The 25,463-nt window shown below is 50.1% G+C and overlaps 1 protein-coding gene and 1 non-coding gene across 3 annotated transcripts in view; both read left to right on the forward strand.

Moving 5' to 3' along the window:
• zmp:0000001200 (dedicator of cytokinesis protein 9) overlaps window positions 1-25,463 on the forward strand; it is a 92,861-nt gene that overhangs the window by 14,800 nt on the left and 52,598 nt on the right. Inside the window, exon 1 of one of the 2 annotated variants that reach the window (XM_062457765.1) lies at window positions 25,091-25,371. The exons of the other annotated variant lie outside the window; for it this stretch is intronic. Within the exon in view, the coding sequence (XP_062313749.1) occupies window positions 25,258-25,371 (114 nt within the window). The 5' untranslated portion in view covers window positions 25,091-25,257. Of the gene's footprint in view, window positions 1-25,090; window positions 25,372-25,463 lie in introns of those variants that run through there. 2 annotated transcript variants of the gene reach the window in all.
• Window positions 23,444-23,515, forward strand: trnap-agg (transfer RNA proline (anticodon AGG)). The gene has a single exon. It is a non-coding gene; the product is annotated as a tRNA-Pro (tRNA).

A 25,463-nucleotide genomic window follows, 5' to 3' on the forward strand; every position in this document is an offset into this window, starting at 1 on the left:
CTGCAACGGGGCGGGGAGTCCTGTTCGGGGTTCCTGCACACCCAGAGCGTTGCCACGGTAACTGTGGGTTTAATAAGTTACATTTGTTTCCAAAACAATCTGCTCTGACTCATGATCTGGACAGGACCCTCACAGTGACATCATAGTTCTGGAAAGAGACAGCAGGAGAAACGAAACTTCTCTCATGACCAGCAATGACTAGATTTATACCCAGCGTCACCCCGCTGGGGCCTCATCTGCGATCGTACCTCGATGCAGAGGTGTATTTTGTGGTATGGAAATGAAGTACGTAATCGTGTGAGAGGCCAAGAGTGAGAGAGTCGGCCTGTGAGCTGGTCTGGGTGAATGTGCAGTAGCACTGTTGGCCTGAAGATGGCAGTAGCAGCATGGTGTGGGCCGAGCTGGCTGGATTGTTGTCAACCCTGGAGAGCAGAGGACAGTCGAATGTGCTGTTGATTTTCTCTAAGATGCAGGCCTTGCTAGGTCACTTTTAAGTGAAGGTCCTTGAAAGTGAACTTGTATTAGAATAGTTGTGGTTTGAGATTGTATTTCAACAGACATGTACAAATCTGAATGGGTAAGAAAATAGTCAAATGTCCAAAATCAGAGTCAGAATTCAGAAACGGCTTTACTTGGCTTTTCGCCAAGTAAGTTTGCACAAAGAATTACCCAAGTCACAAACGTGTGACTTGGGTAATTCCAGCGGTCACGTATCAGCAGGACGGCTGATCCGGCTGACGAGGGCGACTCCGTCTCTGTCTTGATAACAGCAGTCACCCATAAAACTGGATGATAACACCTTCTCACTCCTGGGAGATCGCTGGCCGACCTCAGCGCTGGAGCTCACTGTGTCGTCATCCTCTCTGAGCCAACACACACACACACACACACTCTCTCTCTCACACACTACACACACACACACACACTCTCTCTCTCACACACTACACACACACACACACTCTCTGTCACACACACACACTACACACACACAAACACTCTCACACACACACACACTCTCTCAAACACACACTACACACACACACACTCTCTCAAACACACACTACACACACACACACTCTCTCAAACACACACTACACACACACACACTCTCTCAAACACACACTACACACACACACACACTCTCTCTCTCACACACACACACACACACACACACAGATGCTGGCACTGAGTGGCAGCGAGGCATTGGGGCTTGGCACCCCGGCCTCACTGCGGAGGGCTCTGCAGCAGGGATGTGGAGGACGAGGGGGTGGAAGACTCTGGAGGACGCAGGGCTGAACATGGAGGGCTCTGCAGCAGGGATGTGGAGGACGAGGGGGTGGAAGACTCTGGAGGACGCAGGGCTGAACATGGAGGGCTCTGCAGCAGGGATGTGGAGGACGAGGGGGTGGAAGACTCTGGAGGACGCAGGGCTGAACATGGAGGGCTCTGCAGCAGGGATGTGGAGGACGAGGGGGTGGAAGACTCTGGAGGACGCAGGGCTGAACATGGAGGGCTCTGCAGCAGGGATGTGGAGGACGAGGGGGTGGAAGACTCTGGAGGACGCAGGGCTGAACATGGAGGGCTCTGCAGCAGGGATGTGGAGGACGAGGGGGTGGAAGACTCTGGAGGACGCAGGGCTGAACATGGAGGGCTCTGCAGCAGGGATGTGGAGGACGAGGGGGTGGAAGACTCTGGAGGACGCAGGGCTGAACATGGAGGGCTCTGCATGCAGAACGTTGTGGACAGAGATGTACGTGTCCTGTTTGATATTCTTGGTACTGTGCATGTGTGTGTGTGTGTGCTTGCAAGCATGGGCATGTGTGTTTTAGTGTGTGTGTGTGTGAGAGAGAGAGTGTGTGCGTGCGTGCGTGTGTGCCCAGTGGCAGAACTACAAAGTAAAGGAAGCCATGCCCCTCAGGATAATGGGTCAGTTTTTTCCTCCGGGGATAAATAAAACATCCCAAAATACGACGCCAGCGGAACAGGATGGGGCTCCTTTCTTTGTGCTTGCTGCCACGTGAAGAGGAGCAGGCTAACCTCGGAGGCAGCAGCCCGCCAGAACACGGCCTTCTGGTCAAGGCTGCAGGTTGACCAGTGACGGCTGAGGTGAAGCTGGTATCCAGGTGAGAGCAGAAGGGCATTTCTCCTCTCCTGCAGCAAGACAGGACGGAGAGATCTCCCGGCTACTCGTGGAACGGATTCCTTTAACGGACAGCTTTCATCCAAGGCGACTTAAAGGGGGAACATTTGAACCTGCGACCCATAGATCCGCAAATGCTCTACCGCTGAGCTGTACCCGTTCCATCAACTGTAGCCTGACGGGGTCACTTGCGTGGGGTCCTGTGTGAGCAGGTATTTCGGGCCTGTCGTGTAAACTTCTGGAATGTTCAGCATGTGTAGCTCGCAGATTCCATCTCCTCTCCAGTCGTCTGCTGGGGCAGCCATTGTCCCCCTATTCACTCTCTGTAACCCTAACCCTCACCCCCATATCTTTATTTAAACAGTAAACCAACACCGCCTTCACAATCCTCTCATAGGGCACTCTCCTGGTTGAACTCGAGCAGAACCATAACACCTTCCTGCGACACGACTTTGACTTTTCCCGTGAGTGAACTCTGGCGAAGGTTAACTTTAAATGTGATGAATGGCACCGCGGTTTGGTTGGATTGAGGTGGTGGTGGGTTGGAGGGAGAGAGAGCGGGGGGAGAGCTTTGTTGTGACAGGGTTTACACATCGGGAGGAAGCAGCCATTTCCCCTCCCTCCCCTGGGACCTGGTGCTGGGAGTACCAGGGGCTGGGAGGACCTGGGGCTGGGAGGACCAGGGGCTGGGAGGACCAGGGGCTGGGAGGACCAGGGGCTGGGAGGACCAGGGGCTGGGAGGACCAGGGGCTGGGAGGACCTGGGGCTGGGAGGACCTGGGGCTGGGAGGACCAGGGGCTGGGAGGACCTGGGGCTGGGAGGACCAGGGGCTGGGAGGACCTGGGGCTGGGAGGACCAGGGGCTGGGAGGACCAGGGGCTGGGAGGACCAGGGGCTGGGAGGACCAGGGGCTGGGAGGACCTGGGGCTGGGAGGACCTGGGGCTGGGAGGACCTGGGGCTGGGAGGACCTGGGGCTGGGAGGACCTGGGGCTGGGAGGACCAGGGGCTGGGAGGACCTGGGGCTGGGAGGACCTGGGGCTGGGAGGACCTGGGGCTGGGAGGACCTGGGGCTTATCTGGCCCGCTCCGCTCCCTGCTTGTGATGTCATCCACAGTACCACTGTCTCCCTAACCTCTCCCCCACATACGCTGTGTGTCTCACTCTCTCTCACTCACACACAAACACACACATGTGCACACACCCATGCATACACACACACTCTTTCTCTCTCTTTTCTTTTCTCACACACAAACACTCTCTCTCTCAACCATGGGCCTAGAGACACACTGCCAGCTGTGTACATGGCCTTCGTCACGAGTGCTCCTCAGATGGTGTGCCAGCTCCCAGTGAACTTCCCTCCACTCCTCTCCGCCACGCAGTGACTTTTATAGCCCTGTTGTCTGTGGGACCTTCCAGGGGGGCGGGGGGGGGCGCAAGCTGACCCCCTCTCGGTCCACATGTGCCGGGGCTTTGATGTTTTTTAATTAGACCCCATCGCTGCCAACGACGTGAAATCAGCCACGGAAGATATTGAGGCCTGCTCAAGATTCTGTAGGACGCTGACGCCGTCCCGCCACCTCCAGAGGTGGCGGTGGTGACCAGGCCTCCTGCTGCAGCCTGAGCCCTCCCTCTTTGGGCCCTCCCAGCTCCTCTGCTGATCCCAGGCTGTGAGTCCAGGCTGTGAGTCCAGGCTGTGAGTCCAGGCTGTGAGTCCAGGCTGTTAGTCCAGGCTGTGAGTCCAGGCTGTGAGTCCAGGCTGTGGAACAACATGGCGCTCATGGCTGGAGTTTTCACTGTCATCGCCGAGTGGGAGGTGGGATGAAGTAGTGGTTTTCCGATGTGAGAATGCATGGCTGGGATGAGGCCAGTCCCCAGGGGACTGGTCTGGCTGAAGTGTGGCGGAAGCAAAGGGACCGTGGTCCAGCCGGCCTACAGCCCCAGCTGCAGCCAGATGCTGCTAATGTCCCAGACCAGACACACAGACAGGCCAGACAGGCCAGACAGACAGGCAGACAGACAGGCAGACAGGCAGACAGGCAGACAGACATGCAGGCAGGCAGGCAGGCAGACAGACAGGCAGACAGACGGGCAGACAGGCAGACAGACGGGCAGACCGACGGGCAGAAAGACAGACAGACAAGCAGAGCTGTCAAGGGGCCAGTAGACTGGTTTGCAGCAGTCTCTCAGGCTCCCTCCCCCACCATGCAGGATGTTGACAGTGCAGCTTCCAGGGCCGACCCACGCTCCAGCAGAGCATGCATCAAGCCTGTTAAATCCCCCAATCAGTGGTGCCGAGGCCCCCTCAGAGCCCAGCCCCCCCCCCCCCCCCCCTCCCCCGTCTACCACGGTCACACCTCTCCCCAGGCCCTACAGCCTCCTCCACCACATCGCACACACCCAGAAACACACCCTCTCCAGTTCGGTGTGGATGTCCCAGCACACATCCAACTGACAGGAAAGTGTGAGGTGCTCGCTTTTCACGAAATTGACGCGTGACTGTCCCATTGATCGGTATTGACTTCAGGTCTGAGACAAGTGTTTGTGTCCTACAGGGTGCGCTGCTCGCGTCGGTCAGTGCAGAGACGTTCATGACTCAGCAGTACTGAGGCTGAATAATTTAGGACTCGTCTGAATGGTGTCGCCCCCAGGCCCAGCCCAGCACCACATTACAAGACCTCCCATTTACTTTCCATTACACTTTATTCATTTAGCATACGCTTTTACGCAAAGTGGCATATGAATAGTGCATTGGGAAAGTAAATTGAAAGTGAGAAAGAAAGAAAGTCAATGGTGCAAATAGAAAGTAGCCAATCAGTGACTACCTTACTGGAGGCTCACAGTGCCAACGAGTTCTGCCTGCATAGAGCTCTCTCTGCCAGCCAATCACGATTAAGCTTCTGCTCTCTGGCAGCCTCTCTCTCCCGGCCTATCACCATGCAGCCTCCTCTCTGTGCTCCAGGGGGTCTCTGAGGGTCTAAGCCGTGCCGTGATTGGCTGGTACAGATGTTGAGGGCTGCAGATTTGCAGACAGTGTTGTGAGCACGTTGTAGAAAGATACTGTGGCATTCTTGTGCTGTTTTAGAGAGAATTAGCGATTGAAAGCCTCTGAAATGAGGAGGATATGCATGTCCGTGTCTCAGTTACACCTCAGCCAGACGGATAGCGTCTGGGTGGCCCTCCCTCAGGGATGGTCCAACACAGTCCCACAAACGTCAAACCCTGAAATCCACTAAAAGAATGTTGTAGCGACGAGTTTAAAAATAAACAATGTGAATGTGTAGGTCGGTATCATCATGGATTCTGATCCCAGGAGATGTCAGAAAAGGTCTAGCCTCATGACGTCGTTACATCCGCGTGGTTGCGTGGGCCCAGGCGAGTCGAAGCATGCTTTACAGGAATCTGAGCCTGGCAGGGCTAGATTTATCTGCAACAGCTGGGACACTTCAAACAGCGTCTCAGGGTCATGATTCATCCGTCATTTAGTCGAGCTGTTATTCACGCAGTAATAACCGGCTTCACTGTTGACAGGCTGTGTTTGTAGTAGCGATACAAGCTTGAGAGGACAAAGAGGTGTTTGTGTGTGTGTGTGTGTGTGCAGTCATATCTCAGTCCACTGTAGCTTTAGGGTACTGAAGTGCTGCTGAACTCTTATTCGCACGAGTGACTAACAGACTACTATGCTGCTGTGTCACTGTGCACCAGCTCTTTGTCAGGGACGGGGTCCAGCTGTCCCGTACCATGTCCTCAGAATAGGAAGAGCTAAGCAAATAAAGGCGTCCCTGTCTCTAAAACATCGCTCCGAGTCCCACATATTTGGGATCTGACTGTGCAGTTTTACGCCAGATTACTTGCATGAACTGGCTGTTCCATATGCTAATCCTACAATCCCTCACTGACGGGCTCTATCTGCCCCTGACTGCGGCGCTGGCTTGGTGGGGGGGTGGGGGATGTGTAGTTTGGAGGGATCAATGAGTTGAATTGAAGTCTTCTCTCTTTCCCCTCCCTCTCTCTGATTCCCCTCATCCCCAAGCTGGGCTGCCTCTCTCCGCTGCTCGTCCCGGCGCCCAATCCAATGTAGTTCAGTGTGTCAAGTGCTTCTGAAATATTAACACAGCCACAGCAACACAGAGAGGCAGGCAGGCATGGGCAGTTTCACCCTGTACTGGTTCACCCTGAGAGAGCACTTTACAGATTGCAAACACGTGTGTGTGTTTTTTTGTCATGATGTGATTATGTGTGTGTATGTGTGTGCCTGTGACGTGTGTATGTGTGTTTGTGTCCAGTTTCATGTCTTCGGGGGTGCCAATGCTGTCCAGTCCCATTTACCCATTGACCCTTCCCTTAGGTGAACACCTTGATAGCTTCGTCCAGACAGTCCACAGCTTCCCACAGGGAATGTGTGACCCCCACCACCCCCAACCAGGGTGCTACTCCAGGGTGCTGTCCCTGGAGTAGCAGCTGGAGGCTTCAGTAGCTGGCGTCCGCCTCAGTGTGACAGTTTGTGGCACGTACAGTAGGAGTCTACTATCTAGCTGAGGTGTGTGGCTTGTGAAGGGCCAATCATTTACATTTAGTCATTTAGCAGACGCTCTTATCCAGAGAGACTTACAGTAAGTAAAGGGACATTCCCCCCGAGGCAAGTAGGGTGAAGTGCCTTGCCCAAGGACACAACGTCATAGCACGGCTGGGAATCAAACCAGCAACCTTCTGATTAATAGCCCGATTCCCTAACTGCTCAGCCATCTGTCCCCCAATCCTGCAGTCTGTGGCTTGTGAAGGGCCAACCCTGCGGTACCGTGTGAGTCTGGAGGTCTGGGGGCCTCTGCAGGAAGCAGTTAGGGCCCCCAGGGAAGGACAGGGATGGAGGAGGATAAACAAACAGGGACGGGCAGTGTCCTGTTTCTCTGATGTCTTCCTCTTGCTCTTGTTCCTCTTCCTCTTCCCCTGAGAGAGCCTTGAGGCAGGCAGGGACATCTATAGGGACGGTCGCTGTCTGTCTCTGGAGCCTGATGGCTACAGGTCAAGACCCCATAAAATTAACCCTCCCTGGATCAGGACCCTATAACATTAACCATCCCTGGGTCTGGTCCCTATAACATTAACCCTCCCTGGGTCAGGACCCTATAACATTAACCCTCCCTGGGTCAGGACCTCATAACATTAACCCCCCCTGGGTCAGGACCCTATAACATTAACCCTCTTTGGGTTAGGACCCCATAACATTAACCCTCCCTGGGTAAAAACACATAACATTAGCATTTTCTATGGACAGTTAGCATTTTCTATGGGATTGGTGTGTGTGTTACCAGGGCGCACTGTTCTTTCAAAAAGAAGACACACTTTTAGAGAAGTAAACAGTTCTATCAAAGAAGACGGTATGTTTGGGATTATTAATGTTTAGCTTTTTCCAGACCTGGTCAGATCCAGGTTAGTTCTAGTTCTCGGATAACTTAGCACACTTATCTGTGTAGCACAGTCCACAGACAAAGCACGGTACCATCACACCTTCTCCTACCCCCGACAAGGAAAGGGTCTTCCCCCTTTGTCCTTCTCCCAGAGGAGAAGCTTCAAAGCTTCTGACCCAGCATGGGGTCAGATACAGAGGCCGCACGGCCCACAGTATCAGAACAAAGGATTTACAAGGAATAACTTTCTTAAAGGATTTACAAACATATTCTCAAGGACTACATGGCTCATGGACACTATTTCAATGACAGTAGTTGATGTGTTATAATGTATGCTTTCCCTTTAATGCTGTGTTGACATAATTTGATGTTTTAATGTAACTTCCTTCCCTGTTATGATAAATCAGTCAATCTTGATATCAAAATGATTCTAATCTACAAACTAAACCATTTATTAATGTTGTATTGTTATATTTCGAAGTATAAGCAATACATGGACATTTGAAATAGCTGAACTCTGAAAAGTTATCAGCCACTTCACACCTAGGCAGATCTCAGGACGACGCCCAGGTGGGGGAAAACTGACCAATGAAAGAGGTCACCTTCACGGGGACCCCCCCTTTTCCTTTGGAGTATAAAACCCCCAAACGTACAATCACCCCCGCTTGTTCGTAGGATTAAACTGAAGTGCTAGCTACATTTCTAAACTATTCCTCTCAACCTGCAAATTCACTGAGCGCCCGGAACTTTGGCCAAAGATTCCGTTGTTCTATTTTCGTTGGACGATAACGAAACCATTGACTCTACCTTTCTTCAAACCGACAAAAGTAACTACGATTTGCAATATTTCTTACCTGTGACATATTGGCATGTTGTGATTAAATTGTTGATGTTTGATTGTATTTTACAAATGAGTTAGCTTAACCCTTGCTAAGTTTGTTGCCCTTGCTCGTCCATTGTTCCCAAAGGCCTACCCCTCTCTCTCTCTCTCCCTCCCCCCTTTACACGCGCTCTACACAGCCATTGTGTTGCTCGCCCTCATTTGCATCCAGCCACTGTACTACTCTGACTAACCCATAACTTATCTGGTATTTGTTCATTATAATTACATTCTCCTAAATAAATCATTGTGTATAATATTCGCGTATCACTCACGTTATCTGATCTGCTCTACTTTCATAGAATTCACGACTTAAGATTAGACTGATTATTACGAAGGCTATTATTTAAATATTATTCAATAAGGTTTCCTCTATCCCTTTAACAATAAGAGGTGGTGCCCCAAGAACTACATACTTTATTATAAATTAAGTATTGCTAATCTTAAACGAGCAAACCCCGCTACATATTGGAGCCCCGTGACAGGCTTTGAAACAGATTGAAATGAGCGATCTATAACGGAGATACATTTTCCGTCTGAAACCCACCCTCCCACCCTTTTGGTTAAATTAACGCTCCGTTGTATTTAACTATTCCCCCAGATAGCTACGGTTTTAAACACTGTTTGAATACTGTGCTGTGTACTCATTGAATTGGCTTTGTCGTGAACAATTGGCTATTTGTGTGTAACTAACTAGCTTCGGAAAAGCTAGACTTGAGCGGAGGTACGCGCGTGCGCAGTGACACTGCGACCCGTCTCATTTCATCTTGTGAAACTACAAAGGCAGCGCTTCTACACGAAGGCGTAAGATCCTTTTTATAGAGTCACAACACTACTATTTTGGTACCATACACGCTTCGGAAAGGTGTATTATAGTAGTGTTGGCCATTTGGGTTGAGTAAATCAACCAGGCAACTGATAAGTTGCCATTGTCTAGTTAGAGGTAGATAACAGACATTGATCAGTCCAAAAGGACTTTGATTTTGAAGGAGACTACGCAGCTCTCTACATTAAGCTATATGCTTCTACCTTGTTAAACAATTGGTAAATTGATTAACTTAGCTTTTCGGAAAAAGCTTCACTTTGTTTTGCATGTAATTCAACATTAATGTAAACACTCAACCTCTAGAATCAGTAAAGTAACAGTAAAATAATTATTGAGACAGGAGAAGCTGCTTATTTAAGGACCTTTATTGTTGCTTAACCGGAAATAGTTACCTTTCGTGAACAAAGACCTGTAATTTGATTTTCATTCCGCGCACTTAAAAGTGGAAGTTGTCAGAATATCGGCGTTGTTGACCATACTGAACTGTAATCCTATTTATCCCTCATCAATATACAACTTTAACAACAATCGCTAAATAATAATTAAACGTAAAGTGTATTATTTTTAGTTTGCCCACTCTATCTGCGATCAGTCCAAAAGGACTTTTGTTTGGAAGTAGCCGAACAACGCAGCCTGTACTGCCACAATATTGTTAAAACAATTCCGAAATTGATAAACTAGCTTTTCGAAAAGAAGCTTCACTGTTTCGCATTCAATTCGAGGTGAATGTAAAACCCTTGCCCAATTTAAAGCTACATTATAGATGCAGCAACAATTTAGTTCATTATCTGTTTGATTCTACAAGCTAAACCGGCTAACTTAATGTGCTATAGTATTTAAATACATTGTACTTTCTCAGTCCAGTTTAGGCTAAAACAAATCAACAGCTACTCAATCTAAATTCTCTAATCGTTTATAGATACTATAACAAGATTACTGAAATTAAGATTTAATATAGGCCTACAAGAATAAATAATTTGTTTGAATCTTTGATCCTGGAAGGTGACTTCAATATTAATTTTAATTTCTGAATATTAATCTCAGTTTTTGATTGTTAATCTTTGAATATTAACTTCTGATTTTAATTTTGGTATTGATTTGATAAACAATTTTTTTAATCTTTGATCCTGGGTGGTGACTTTAATATTAATTTTAATTTCTGGATATTAATCTCAGTTTTTGATTGTTAATCTTTGAATATTGACTTCTGATATTAACCTTAATATTAATTTGGTAAACAATTTTATTTATTTTCTGAATCTTTGATCCTGGATGGTGACTTTAGTATTGATTTTAATTTCTGAATATTAATCTCAGTTTTTGATTGTTAATCTTTGAATATTAACTTCTGATTTTAATTTTAATATTAAGTTGGTAAACAAAAAAAAAAGGAAAAGAAAAGTATATATATTGCTGCCAAAAAGAGAACCACTACAAAACTAAAGTGCCTATCAACATTATCACAATAGCATTGTGTTAATAACTTCCAGTAGCCGAACCAAACATGTCTCACCTCACGGAAGCTGAGAAACTGATTGTCCACCTATCCGAAAAAGAAAACCCAAATTATGTGGAAACGCTGACCGATCTAAATTCCGATATGATCACCAGGAAAACTCAAGAAGTGGTCATAGAAAATGTAGGCCAAATATTGAGCAAATCCCAAATTGTCAAATGCCTATCCAGCCTCGGTCTCAACTATGCTGCACTACTCAGGTTATCAATAACAAAAGTCAAAACACAATGGACACAGGCTCTCCAGGATCGAGAGGATGCTACCAAGGCGGCACAAAGAGAACAAGAGCAGAGGAAACGATTGGAACAAGAAACCAGCAACCTGGCTGTTGAACTGGAAAGAGCTAAGACACAACTAATGGAAAAGGAAATAACCCTCAAAGATGCCCTCAAAGATGCCCTCACAGAAAAAGAAAAGGAACAGGACCGACGGGAGCTAATGGAACAAGAAACCAGTGACCTGACTGTTGAACTGGAAAGAGCTAAGACACAACTAATGGAAAAGGAAATATCCCTCAAAGATGCCCTCAAAGATGCCCTCAAAGAAAAAGAAAAGGAACAGGACCGACGGGAGCTAATGGAACAAGAAACCAGCGACCTGACTGGAGAACTGGATAGAGCTAGACAACAGCTAATGGAACAGAAAACAACCCTCAGGGATGCCCTCAAGGCGAAAGAAACTGAACGAGATATCCGGGAAACACTTCAACAGGAGAACAAGGAACTCGCTACGGAACTGGGAGACCTAAAAGAAGAAATGCAGGGGGTTCAGAAAAGCAAAAAAGACTACGACCACCAAAAAGAAGAATTGCACACTCTCTACACAAAATTCCAACACCTGGACCAAGATCTCTCACACATCACAGCTGAAAGGGAGACAATGAAGGAGGAGTTACAGGAAACAAGAACTGAACTGCTATCTACCATTCGTAAGCTGAACAAGGCGAACGCCACAATCCAGTCCACAGAAGACCCTAACACCAACCGAAGGTGGGGAAGAGACGACAGAGAAGTAGATCGACATTCAAGAAACCAAAACCCAAGACAGCTGCAATCACCTGAAGCACCGCTCCACTCAGAATACGAAACAAGAAGACCATATAGGGATACATCCCCTCCCAGCCAATCTCTGTACCAAGCTGACACGAATCCACGAAGGATGAGGAGAACAGAAGATGTGGAACAGCAGAGCAGAAGACTGTATGACCAGAAAATGGAGCTACAATTCCAACCTGAACGTCGCGGTCAGACCACAGCCCCAAACAGATGGGATGACCATGATGAACCCTCACGTTCAGCCTATCCACAAAATGCATGGGAAATGCATGACCTGCCACCAGCAGTGTCACTAGATCTGCTATTGAAAATTAGCAGGAACATAGAGAAGTTCGATCCAGACAATCCCACTCAGAGCATTGAGATGTATCTAGAACAACTGAACTCTAATCTCGAACGCCTGCCTACAGCTACAGACGCGGACAAGCTGTACCTGTTGAAGAACACCTCTTCCAGCTCAATCAGAGCCCTGCTTGACAGGCAACCTGCTGGAGAACGCCACAGCTATGACATGGCTTGCCGGACCCTCAAGGCTTGGCACTCAGAAAGTAAAGGCTCCTGCTGCACTATCGCCCTGCACACAAAACAAAAGGCCAACGAAAACCCAAAGACATTCTATGAGAGGCTCCGGAAAGCCTATTTTGCAACAGAAAACCAACCCGGAGGAGAAGAAACTCCCATGTTCAAGTCAGTGTTCATCAACAACCTCTCCCAATCCATAAAACCCTTCATGACGACCTTCGCGAACCAGGAAACCATGACGGCTCTGCAGCTGAGGGACATGGCATATAAATCATGGGCGAACAACAACCGAGCTCCAGACTCAAACGTCTATGCGGTGGAATCAGATTCACACCTACAACTGGAAGGAAGAGAACTCCAGAGACCCTATGAACCCAGACCCGCCTACAAGCAACATTCCTATAAAACACGAAACCACTCAACAAGACCCACACCGTACCAAAACGAACACAACAGCCCTGGACGACATCCGTCAGAACCAGCATGACTAGAAGGCCCCAACACGGAAAACACACCTCAAATGCTCCCCATTGGATGGAAAAAAAGGAAGAAGACCCAAAAACACCACAAACCCACAAGAAGACGACCTCCAGAAACAACAACACACAAACAAGCCCCACAGTTACACACATTTCTGGGTGAGCTTTCCAGAAAAGGAAGAGCTAACCGAAGCTATGTCCCCATCACACTTGAAGATGAAGTGCCCTGCGAAGGATTGCTGGACACGGGTGCAGAAATCTGCCTGATTGCACCCACCTTGGCCGCTCAGCTAAAAGGAATAGCCAGGTCAAACAGAAGATGGATTAAAAGTGAAGATAGTGAATTCAACATCACAAGCTTCACCCAGAACAAAGCTCCAGTCACAGAGACGCTGTACTTGAAGCTAACGTTTGGGGAAATGTCCCTAATCCACCCCATCCATGTCTCACCGCTTGAGACCGAAAAGCTGCTGATTGGACACGATCTACTCAACAGACTGGAACCCCTCATTGACTTCAAACGAAACCAGATGTGGACAAACGTCGAGAAGCCCTATCCACTGCCTCACCCTGAAGCCCAGAACACAGTCTTCACAGTGGAAGGGGGGGGAGATTCCACGTCTGATCCACATCTCTCAGAAGAGGACCGAATCCATGAGTTAGATGGCCGCTCCAGACCGCCCCAGAGCTACGCCACTCACCCATCAAGACACAAGATTCAAACAAAATCAACACAACGCCATGACCGTCGGGTGCCATCAGAAACCCACCTGCGACGAGAAGCATCACAGGTCCAAAAGAAGTCATATGATGCCAACTGGATGAGAGTGCAGAAAGTAGGAAGACCTACTATGGCCACCAAGCATCCCAGAAGAAGCACCCCAGCTGCAACAAGCTGGCACAACCCCCGGAAGAAACCATCAGTACTCGCGGGGACAACAGGCCATGCACAGAGGCCTGGCCTGGCCTTATACCAGCAACCTGACCCTGTCAAACTGCTGACGAAACAAGTGCACAACAGGTGCCTTAGCCAAAATGCCTCAAAGTTCAAGAATGAATGTTCCTTTAAACCAAAAAATAATAGGAAAATACTGTCATGAGACAAATATGGCTCCACCAATCTATCAAAATTTTTAATCTGTTACCAGAAAACCCAACATGAATGACCTTGAGGTACTGTCAAAATAATAGGCTACAACGCCTCATAACCAAACTACCCTGGCCCCTGACAAATGAGGTTTATGACTCCAGGAAGTCAAAGCCCACTCCCACTCCTATCATTTTATTTTATTTTAATCTTTCTCCTTTCTTTCCCTTTCCTTTTTCCTTTTATTTCCTTTCATTTTTAAGCATAGAACCTTAGCCCAGAGAAACTTAGTAATAGGACCCAAGTTAGCCCCATTGATTCCTACATTGTTTAGAGTCCACTCATGCCAATGTGTCCAGTAGAAATGCTATCGTACTGTCGTGTTTGTCTGTTCTCTGCTCTTCTTACGTGCCAACAGCCCGACGACGTCGAATCATCGGACGTTGCCAGCAGGGGGATATGTAGCACAGTCCACAGACAAAGCACGGTACCATCACACCTTCTCCTACCCCCGACAAGGAAAGGGTCTTCCCCCTTTGTCCTTCTCCCAGAGGAGAAGCTTCAAAGCTTCTGACCCAGCATGGGGTCAGATACAGAGGCCGCACGGCCCACAGTATCAGAACAAAGGATTTACAAGGAATAACTTTCTTAAAGGATTTACAAACATATTCTCAAGGACTACATGGCTCATGGACACTATTTCAATGACAGTAGTTGATGTGTTATAATGTATGCTTTCCCTTTAATGCTGTGTTGACATAATTTGATGTTTTAATGTAACTTCCTTCCCTGTTATGATAAATCAGTCAATCTTGATATCAAAATGATTCTAATCTACAAACTAAACCATTTATTAATGTTGTATTGTTATATTTCGAAGTATAAGCAATACATGGACATTTGAAATAGCTGAACTCTGAAAAGTTATCAGCCACTTCACACCTAGGCAGATCTCAGGACGACGCCCAGGTGGGGGAAAACTGACCAATGAAAGAGGTCACCTTCACGGGGACCCCCCCTTTTCCTTTGGAGTATAAAACCCCCAAACGTACAATCACCCCCGCTTGTTCGTAGGATTAAACTGAAGTGCTAGCTACATTTCTAAACTATTCCTCTCAACCTGCAAATTCACTGAGCGCCCGGAACTTTGGCCAAAGATTCCGTTGTTCTATTTTCGTTGGACGATAACGAAACCATTGACTCTACCTTTCTTCAAACCGACAAAAGTAACTACGATTTGCAATATTTCTTACCTGTGACATATTGGCATGTTGTGATTAAATTGTTGATGTTTGATTGTATTTTACAAATGAGTTAGCTTAACCCTTGCTAAGTTTGTTGCCCTTGCTCGTCCATTGTTCCCAAAGGCCTACCCCTCTCTCTCTCTCTCCCTCCCCCCTTTACACGCGCTCTACACAGCCATTGTGTTGCTCGCCCTCATTTGCATCCAGCCACTGTACTACTCTGACTAACCCATAACTTATCTGGTATTTGTTCATTATAATTACATTCTCCTAAATAAATCATTGTGTATAATATTCGCGTATCACTCACGTTATCTGATCTGCTCTACTTTCATAGAATTCACGACTTAAGATTAGACTGATTATTACGAAGGCTATTATTTAAATATTATTCAATAAGGTTTCCTCTATCCCTTTAACAATAAGAGGTGGTGCCCCAAGAACTACATACTTTATTATAAATTAAGTATTGCTAATCTTAAACGAGCAAACCCCGCTACATCTGCCTGATGTAGTGCTTTAGGGAGAACTGGCTGGAGAGGGACTGGTGATTAGCCAGCAGCTAATCTTTTATTTAGAAAAACACCCTGCTTTATGTCTGGACATAAAAGGTTTAAATCTTCCCATGTCCTCTCTGTGTTTTGTAAATAGATATTTCTTCTCCCCAGCAAAGGCACGGGACACTGGGTCTATTTCAGGGTTTCACCAGGAAGGCATTTCTAACATGGTCAAGGTCTAATGCAATGCAGATTTGTATTCAGCCCAAGAACATTTGACCTCAATTCTATTTATCTCTCAGACACGCTCTGATTAAAATATATCGCATCACTTATCATATCACAAATCATGGTTGAAGACTATGAAGGCTATTCTCTGCAGAAGAAATCATTTTTAATGCCTATGTTCAAACAGTTCTTCCTACAGCTCCATTTCCATGACCTCAGCAGTAACATCCACTAACACAACACAGTTGCATTATGTATGAGCTCATTGGACGTTATTCAGGTTGTATATGTTAGTTTGCCTGATCTGAACGCACGAGTCCCTAGCCTTGCCTCTGGATTGTCGCCTGAACTAAATGAGCATCGAGCCATACTGCTGTTTGCCTGACTGGAGCTCTCCTCCTCCAGAGGACAGACTGAAAGCAACACAGCCCCGTCCCTCCACTCCTCCGCCCTGACCTTCTCCACTACCCTGCCTGACACACACATGCTTCAGGTTCCACTATTGACTGCGTCGTCTGGGTGTGGCAACCCAAGAGTGTCGGCTTCCAGGATTTCTAAATATATCTCCCGAAGCGAAGGATAAAAGATAAAAGTCCTTTTCATTCATGTGTTCGGTGACAATGCACTGGGGAAGGAGAATATTGACGTTCAGAGGAGAGAGGCATGAGAGAGAGAGAGAGAAAGAGAGAGAGGGTTAAGGGGAGAGAGAGGGATGGTTGAAGGGCGAGCGATAGAAAGAGAGAGAGAAAGTGGGAGAGTGGTAAAGAGAGAGAGAGAGAGACAGCATCAGCAGATACAAGCCGCTATTGTGTCGAGGCTCAGCATTGGCTGAAACCGCAGCATCCCTCATCCCCCCCATCCCTCCCTCCAGCTCTCTCTCTTTCGCTCGCCTGCTGACTGGAGCACTCCTGCTACCACAAGACGGGACTACTCTGTTGTGGCTTACACCCAGAGTCTTTAGTCCGGCTGGATTTCTGGCCTCTTGGCCCCCCATCCCAAGGCTCCTCTCCCTCCCCCCTCAGCCCAGCCACAGCCACCACCCCTGGCCCCCCGGTCCTGGGGTGGAAGTGGGTCTCACGGATTCAGGATTGGATCATGGGGGCTGGATGAGGACAAGCGGGTGAAGGCTGTGTCTTGACCGATGCCTGTGTGGTCGTGGTGTGATGTGATGGGGTGCAGCACCAGCGTGGTGGTGTTGGACGGGCTCCGCACGGTGCTGGAGAGGAACTGTAGCTACGTCTGCAAGAGCGAGGCCGAGCCGGAGGGCGCCTCGGAGCAGGAGCAGGCACACAGCAGGAGAGAGTCCAGGTGGTGGCCAGCGCCGGCTATACTAAAGGTGTGTGTGGTGTGTGTGTATGGGGGGGGGGGGGGGGGGGCGGGGGGGGCGTAAGTGTGTTTGTGAGGGGTATTCTTGTAATGTCATTTACAGTGTGGCAGGTGTATCATAGGGTAGATCTTCTCTGTAAACCACGCTGTACTACAGTATGGATACATTGACGGCTGCTGCCAGGTGCTTTTGCCCGTCGGCGTTGAGCGGAGACAGAACTCTGCTCGCGGACCGTCTGAACTGGAGCTCCGCAACCTGGGGGGGAAGGAAACGTCCTCAAAACAGCCAAACCCCACGTGAACAGAACAGGCTGCGTCTGAACCCGATTCAGAATCCGTAGACAGCATAGAACCTGGGTTACCAGTCACGAGGTATGGCGGGACGGGGGGGAGGAAATCACTTGTGCTTAATATGCCCTGCGTGTTTTCTAGATTGAGTTTTAATGGTGCACTTATCCGTCCATTTACTGGGATGCCGACAGCCGTAGCAGACTGCGTCCTCACCCGGGAGGCTGAGCTGCGTGGCGGCATGAGCTTCGGGGGGGTGATTATGTGAGGTGAGGTGCATGCGCTGCGTCCGTGGAGGACATGGGGAAGTGAAAGCTGGGGTGGACTAGCTCTCTCCTCCCCCACCATGCAGCCATGTGCTGGGGAGAGTTAAGCTCCCGACGGGGGGGGGGGTACGGGGGGGGGGGGCGGTCTGTGTCTGGCACAGATCACTAGCTTCTCTTCAGCGCTAGACCGCTACACTGGCAGAACTCTTCCTGCTCCGTACCAGCTTGTCCTGTTCTTGGTGTGTGTCTGTGTGTGTGTGTGTGTGTGTGCATGAACTGCCTGAGTGCGTGTGTGTGTGTGTGTGCGAACTGCCTTAGTGTGTGTGTGTGCATGAACTGCCTGCCTGTGTGTGTGTGTGCGTGTGTGATGCCAAATGTCTGCAGCTGGCTTTGACCGGCATCTGGTTCACAGTGATGTGAGCTGACTGACAGTCTGGTCTGTGGTGGTGTGGGGTGCGGGGCTGGTGTGTGTGTGTGTGTGCGCGCACGCACGCGTGTGTGTGGAAGTAGGTCAAGGGCGCCCTGGCCTATCACGACTCAGAGATGCTCCGATCAACAGACTTGACTGATTTAATTCCCTCTCAGTGCTTCAGGCTGGTGGCAGTAATCAATACATGAGCAGGTGAACTCCAACAGTCCTCCCTCCCAGTAGCAGATAGGACTGGAGAGAAGAAGGTTCTGGAACAGCATGCCGGCAGAACCTCGTTCAGGTGACCGTGACAGGTGACAGGTGGTAAAGGAGATTGGTCCGGCTCGAGGCTTTGCTGGATGTTCTTTCTCCACCTCGTTGTCATCTGGTCTGGTTTGAGCCCTTGAACCTAAATATGGGAAAGATTAAGATCTTTAGGGATCGTGATTCCTGATAGCCATGAATATGACTCCTAATCTCTCCATGTGTGGGAAGTTTGAAATGGTTCATTTGGGTGGGCCGCAGCAACACGCACACACACACGCACCCACACGCACGCACGCACACACGCAGACACACAAATAGGTTTGGCAGTGGGAGACAGGTCTGTGCGGTCGATGGGGGTGTGTGTGTCGGGGGAGGAGGGCTGTTTGTTAGGGGAGTTTAACTGCTCTGTTATTTCGCTCACTCTGATTACACCAGATTATACCAGCGCACCCTTTTCCTTCCTCTCTCTGCGGCTCTCATCTCACGGCCCTCACGGGGGGGTGGGGGGTGGATGGGGGGGGGGATGGGGGGGGAGGGGATGGGGGGGTGGATGGGGGGTTACAGTAGAGCCTCTGTACAGATCTGCACATAACAATGTGTTCGTTGAGCAGACACCTTTGTCCAACGCGACGTACCTGGGGGGTTTCAAACTTCAAACTTGCACCGTCTAGATCTGCAGCCAAGCGCTAAACTCGCGAGACAGCTGACAACACGATCATGCCAGAATCCATCTTGCCAAGCTCCAAGTTATTTGTTTGTGCCCAAACCACAGTGGTTTGGACCAAACAGCGTCCTATGAGGGACTACTGCGAGCTAAGGGCGTGGCTGAAGCTTGCCCTTGATAGAGAGTGATGGAGAAAGGGTTCATCCAATCACCTGCCAAGTATTTTTTGAAAGTGCCTGCCCTTTTCCATGGACGACTTCCCAGATGGATATGTGTAACTAACCATCAGGCGATTCAGGTTACATACTCACCCCATGCTTATAGCATTCTATTACATGCAGATCATTTGTTATATGCATATCATCGGTTTCATCCTCTGTCCGATCTTAGCTACGCTGCAACAAGCAGGCAAATCTGCAAGCTGCCGGTCTTATCAATGGAATGTTGTTGCTTTGAAAGAGAAGGAAAGAGAGAGGGAGGGATGACGTCCATTTGGTCCAAGATAAAAGGTGCTTCATCGAATGGTGTTTTTTAAGGGAGGGCTTCTCCTAACATTGCCCAGCAGTGTTGTCAGAGCTAAAGTCATGCCTAATGATTCAGTTAGGATCTGCCCATTGGTTCCATGTGTGAGGGTGTGTATTCTTAGCAATACCAAACCTCGCCTGTGTAGCATCAGGGCCAGTTAGCCAAGCTGTTACTTTGTTCACTCTGTGTGTGTGTGTGTGTGTGCGCGTGTGTGTGAGATTACCTCACCAAATGTGGCTGCACAGACTCCTGGCCTAGTCCTTACTAAAGATCAATTTGATCTTGATTCAAGAGGGTGTATTTACACTTCAAGTATATATTTGCTGTTACACTGCACACTATTTCAGTACATGCCTCTACTTGATTTGGATGTATTTGACTGTATTCGTTATTAGTGTGTTTGATAGGGAATTTCATTGTCCCCCTTTTGGCTCCCTGCCTCTCCTCTCTGTCCGGTAAGCCCTGGTTTTTAACCGTGATAAACATGAAGCTCTTTAGCGCATAGAGGGACAGCTTCTCCTCTTGCCGTGTGCCTATGGAGACTGCAACTCCCACCCCGACTGTCAGCCCGGTCGACCGTCTCACACGCAAGCTGGGCGTCGACCACAACGAGAACATCCACATGAGAACAATGTGTTGTTCTCTGCCCCCCACCCCCTCCCTCCCTCCCCCCTCCCCCCCACCACCACCATCTCTTTAGCCCACTGGCCCTTAGCACAGCTGAGCAGCGCGCCTGCTCGACCATTGTTATCCCCACTAGCGATAGTTTCCTACCCCGTGGCGTCTTGGCTGTCCTGGAGCAGCCCGGGGATTGGTCCGGACCTCCAGGCTGTCTGATAACACTTGAGAGGTTTTCCGTGGCCCTCTGACCCGCTAAGCTGGTACAGGAGACTCCTGTCTCCAGCCCTCAGACCCCGGGCCTAACCCTGGCATGGAGCCTGGCCCTGGCTGGGGCAGGGTGGACCCACTCTCCTGGACCCCTGGACCTACAGCTGTTAGACACTTGACGGTGCTCAGTCCAGCAGCATCCACCCAATAGAGTTGTGTAATGTTTTCTGTGAATAAGCCCTGGAGAGAGAGAGAGAGAGAGAGAGAGGGAGAGAGGGAGAGAGGGAGGGAGGGACACAGAGAGGGAGCGGGAGAGAGACAAAGAGAGGGAGTGGGAGAGAGAAGTAGAGGGAGAAGGAGAAAGGGAGAGAGAGGGAGTGGGAGAGAGAGAGACAGAAGTAGAGGGAGATAGAGAAATAGAGAGAGAGAGAGGGAGTGGGCGAGATGGGGGTGGGCGGCATGTTTGGTTTCCCAGCACAGCTGTACAGTGTGAGATGAATCTCTTGTCGGCGTGTGTTCATTCTGCTGGGATGTTAGCAGAGGGTGTAGACCTGGCCTGCGCCCACCATCACTCCAGTGGGAGTGAACACTGTCACCTCGCACACTGGTGCCCCACACCCCCCGCATCAAAGCGGAGGGAGGGAGGGAGGGAGGAAAGGCTGGATAGAGGGAGGGGCTGTGTGTTTTTGTTCCATTCCAGGCTACACCCACCCTTGTTTTCCCCAGTTCCCACTGGGAAGGCCCAGTGATTGCATCAAGTTATGGCTCAGTTATGTAAACCCCCTGTCCAGCTCTGACCACAGTTCCAGTCCGGACTTTATCCAGACTGGTTTTACCCTGGTCCACCATGGTCTTCCCTGGTCCACCCTGGTCCACCCTGGTCTATCCTGGTCTACCCTGGTCTACCTCAGCCTGCTGGACACCCAGGCTGTGTCTAACCAGCCTGGGCCGGGCTAGCCACCACCCCTGCCCTCTCAGAGACCCGGCTGTGTCTGACCAGCCTGGGCCGGGCTAGCCACCACCCCTGCCCTCTCAGAGACCCGGCTGTGTCTGACCAGCCTGGGACGGGCTAGCCACCACCCCTGCCCTCTCAGAGACCCGGCTGTGTCTGACCAGCCTGGGACGGGCTAGCCACCACCCCTGCCCTCTCAGAGACCCGGCTGTGTCTGACCAGCCTGGGCCGGGCTAGCCACCACCCCTGCCCTCTCAGAGACCCGGCTGTGTCTGACCAGCCTGGGCCGGGCTAGCCACCACCCCTGCCCTCTCAGAGACCCGGCTGTGTCTGACCAGCCTGGGACGGGCTAGCCACCACCCCTGCCCTCTCAGAGACCCGGCTGTGTCTGACCAGCCTGGGCCGGGCTAGCCACCACCCCTGCCCTCTCAGAGACCCGGCTGTGTCTGAGGAAGGAAGGAGGGAGAGGAGTAAGCGAGGGAGGTCTGGATATGAGAGAGAGAAGGAGGGGGAGAGAGAGAGAGAGGAGCCGTAATGATGAATCATGATGGCAGCTACGACAGACCTCTGTCTCCGTATATCAATTCTCATTAACGAGCCCCATGTTGATGTAGCAGGGGACACCATCTCCTTTACACCCCCCCCCCCCCCCCCCCAGAGTCCAAACCAAGGACTTACAATCCTCCGTCAAGGCATAAATAGTGACTTAGATTGGTGCGATTTCTTTTTCAAACACAAAACCACAGGGAGTAGTCTAGATTCATTGTGGCGCGTTAAAGCTGTACGCTACAGTTGAAACTGTAAACAACCGAACTGAACGACAGGCACAGGAAGGATCCACGCTTCCCTGTAAGTCTTCTTGTGTCTGAGTTGACAGTCCTGAGGGAGGAGGGCCGAGCTGCAATGCAGAGAGGACTCTTTGATGTCCCAGCCAGCCTGCTGTCTGTCAGGGCTGCAGAGAGAGACGTTGCAGGCTGGGCTGGAGTTGGGCTGGGCCTGGAGCTGGGGTGGGTCTGGAGCTGGGGTGGGCCTGGAGCTGGGGTGGGGCTGGGGTGGGGCTGGAGCTGGGCTGGGGCTGGGCTGGAGTTGGGCTGGGCTGGAGCTGGGCTGGGCCTGGAGCTGGGCCTGGAGCTGGGGTGGGGCTGGAGCTGGGCTGGGCCTGGAGCTGGGGTGGGGCTGGGCCTGGAGCTGGGGTGGGGCTGAGCTGAGCTGTTAGCATGTTGTGTTAGTGTTGTTGTTTTCTTAATGGAGAACTACTGAATGAGCAGGAAGTTAAGTTAAGAAGTCTGAATATTCAGTAGTCTGAAGATAAAACAGCCTGAATGTACAGTATTCTGAATGTACTGTAGTCTGAATGTTCAGTATTCTGAATGTACCGTAGTCTAAATATACAGTATTCGGAATGTACTGTAGTCTAAATGTACAGTATATAAGTTTCTGTTGTGTTGTTGAAATCTGTGGTTTGGTTGGCCCAGAGTCCCAAACCCTCCGCCCGGTAATTAGCCGCATACTAAATCACACTGGCTCCCTCACGAGTGTGACGCAGTCAACAGTAAACAAGTGGGTGTTTCAAAGGCCGTCTGATGAAACGGCCCATAGACCTGCGGTTGGATCGTGTGGGCGGAGCTCTGCTCTTGCGCAAGCGTGCACTCTCAGAGTCAACATCCCAGCGACTCCTCTGATGCAAGCTAAGATCAGCGCTCCGGACGTGAGCGAGCGCTGAGGCGACGGACATGCCTGAGGAGCGTCGGGGAGCTGTCACCTGACGAGCCGGGCGGCCAATCGGGAGGAGTCCACAGGTCTCCCCTGTCAGCTGATAGGGTGTAATAAAATGACTCAAGCTGAAAATGCACCCAGACATGTCAGTCATTCAGGAGGGGAGTGTGTTCCTCACAGGCAGGAAGACTGATGACTAACAGGTCCAGAGAACTGTCTCAGTCTGCCCTCAGGAAGACAGCTCTTGTTCCCCGGTGTCTAGCCTGAAAGGGGCCCCTTGCTCTCCAGCACTCTCTTCTTTCTACTCGGTGCCTGGAGTGAGCGGCTCGTTGGTCTAGGGGTATGATTCTCGCTTAGGGTGCGAGAGGTCCCGGGTTCAAATCCCGGACGAGCCCAAATTTTTACTCTGGATTTGTGGGATAATTAAAACTAGACAATAGTAGTCTATCACTGCAGTGAATTCATTAAGGAAGTCAGATGGCTGAGCGGTTAGGGAATACATTGAGAATTAAATGGAGAGTAAATGGGGGTTAGGTTTTAGTGAGTGCCTTTTAAAGATTAAAGAAGAATGGGTTTTTTATTCGCCATGAAAGTTTGCACAGACAAGGAATTTACTTTGGCAGGAGAGCCTACCTAGGCTTTTGTCTTTGTAAGAGGCGCTATGGTGGGGGTTGGAGGATGAGGGATCGGGGGAGGGGGGGGCGGGGGGGGCACGTGTGTGACTGTGCAGGTTGGGAGGGCGTTGGTGGGGGGCGTGGTGGGGGCAGGTGACATTGGGACAGGGGAACAGCTGTAGTGCCCCCACCAACCCCACCACCACCCCCTCCCCCGACGACGTTCAACTCTGACACGGGCGTGAAAAGACAACATCCTCCCTGCTGTGGCTCGGGGAGGGGTCCGGAGGGTCAGGCCCACACAGGGGTGGCTGCGGTGGGGCGACGGCGCGCAGGAATGCCCCTCTGGCAGATGGATCAACAACCAGGGTCTGGGGGACCCTGGAGGTCTGGCTCTGTGGCAGTCTGGAGCCTGTGGGTTTCGAGAACACTCACATTCCAAAGCAACCGTGCAGACAATTGTAGAAGAGTCCCTTGCATAAACATCGTAGTATTGATTGTTAATATTATTAATTCACATGCAGGTACATTTCAAGGCTTAATGACTATACTGTAAGAAAGGAAGAATCCATCCTGTTAGTTCGGGAACGCACACAGCCCAAAGCAAACGTATAGACAGTTAGAATAATTGTAGTACTGATTGTGAATATTATTATTTTCATGTGCTAGTGCATATCACATCATGATAACTATACTGTAAGAAAAAAAAAAACGATCGTTTTTTGGGTGGCATTGAGGAGTGTGGAGTATGTGGGTCAGGATTTGTAGAAAGATGTTTCTGTGTCTGTAACTCCAGACGACATCTGATGTGCCAAGGCTGGCAGCTTAACTGTGATGTTGACATGTGGAAAATCACAGCTAAATCACTTCACTGCGAGTCTGTCTCCCTGTGTAGAAAAATCTCCTGATATTCTCCAGATGTCTTGCTGAATTTCTTGAATAAATGATCATGCTACGTGCTTATGGAGGAGAACAATTATTCTCTCTCTCACTCCCTCTGTCTCTCTATCACTCTCTTTCTTACCGACTCTCTCTCCCCCTCTCTCTTTCTTTCCCTCCATACTGAAATAGGAGCCAGCTCTATTTACTTGTCTTCTGTGAGGCCGACCCTTGTGGGACCATCAGACTTGTGGAATGTTCCTCTTTTGTCGTCCGTTGTCAGGCCGTTGCCATTACTGTGCAGGTGGATAGTGTGAGCGGGGGCGGGGGGCGTCAAATGACTGCAAGAGGTGTGTGTGTGTGTGTGTGTGTTAGTGTTACTCCCCCCCCAGGCAGCACAGCTGAGAGTGGGAGGGGCCAGCTTCCTGGCCCTGGTGTGAGAGCAGGGCTGAGAGGCAGAACAGTCAGAGGAGGGAGTCTCTAAGCGTGTGTGTGTGAGAGAGAGAGATAGAGAGAGTAAGAGTGAGAGCAGGGAGCTCCGTGTAACCACTCTACACAAGGCTTTCCTCCATGGGACATGCTGGCTGTCGGCCTCTCTCTGGGATCTGCAGTAGTGAGGAGGCTTCTGGCCACAGCTGTTGACCATGCAAGGAAAGGCTAGCAAGGCTCCTAAGAAGGAGCTGGTCATCGAGTCCCCTCAGCAGTACAAGAGCTTGGCGGGCGCCGAGGCGGAGTGCGAGGCGACGCCACAGGTGGCGGTAAGTTCCCAGAGGAGTAGTCCGACTGTGAAACCACTTCACCGTACGGTGTCTCTCGCTCTCTCTCTCTCTTCCTCTCTCTCTCTCTCTCT

Source organism: Osmerus eperlanus, chromosome 3, assembly GCF_963692335.1.
Source record: "Osmerus eperlanus chromosome 3, fOsmEpe2.1, whole genome shotgun sequence".
Taxonomy (NCBI): Eukaryota; Metazoa; Chordata; class Actinopteri; order Osmeriformes; family Osmeridae; genus Osmerus; species Osmerus eperlanus.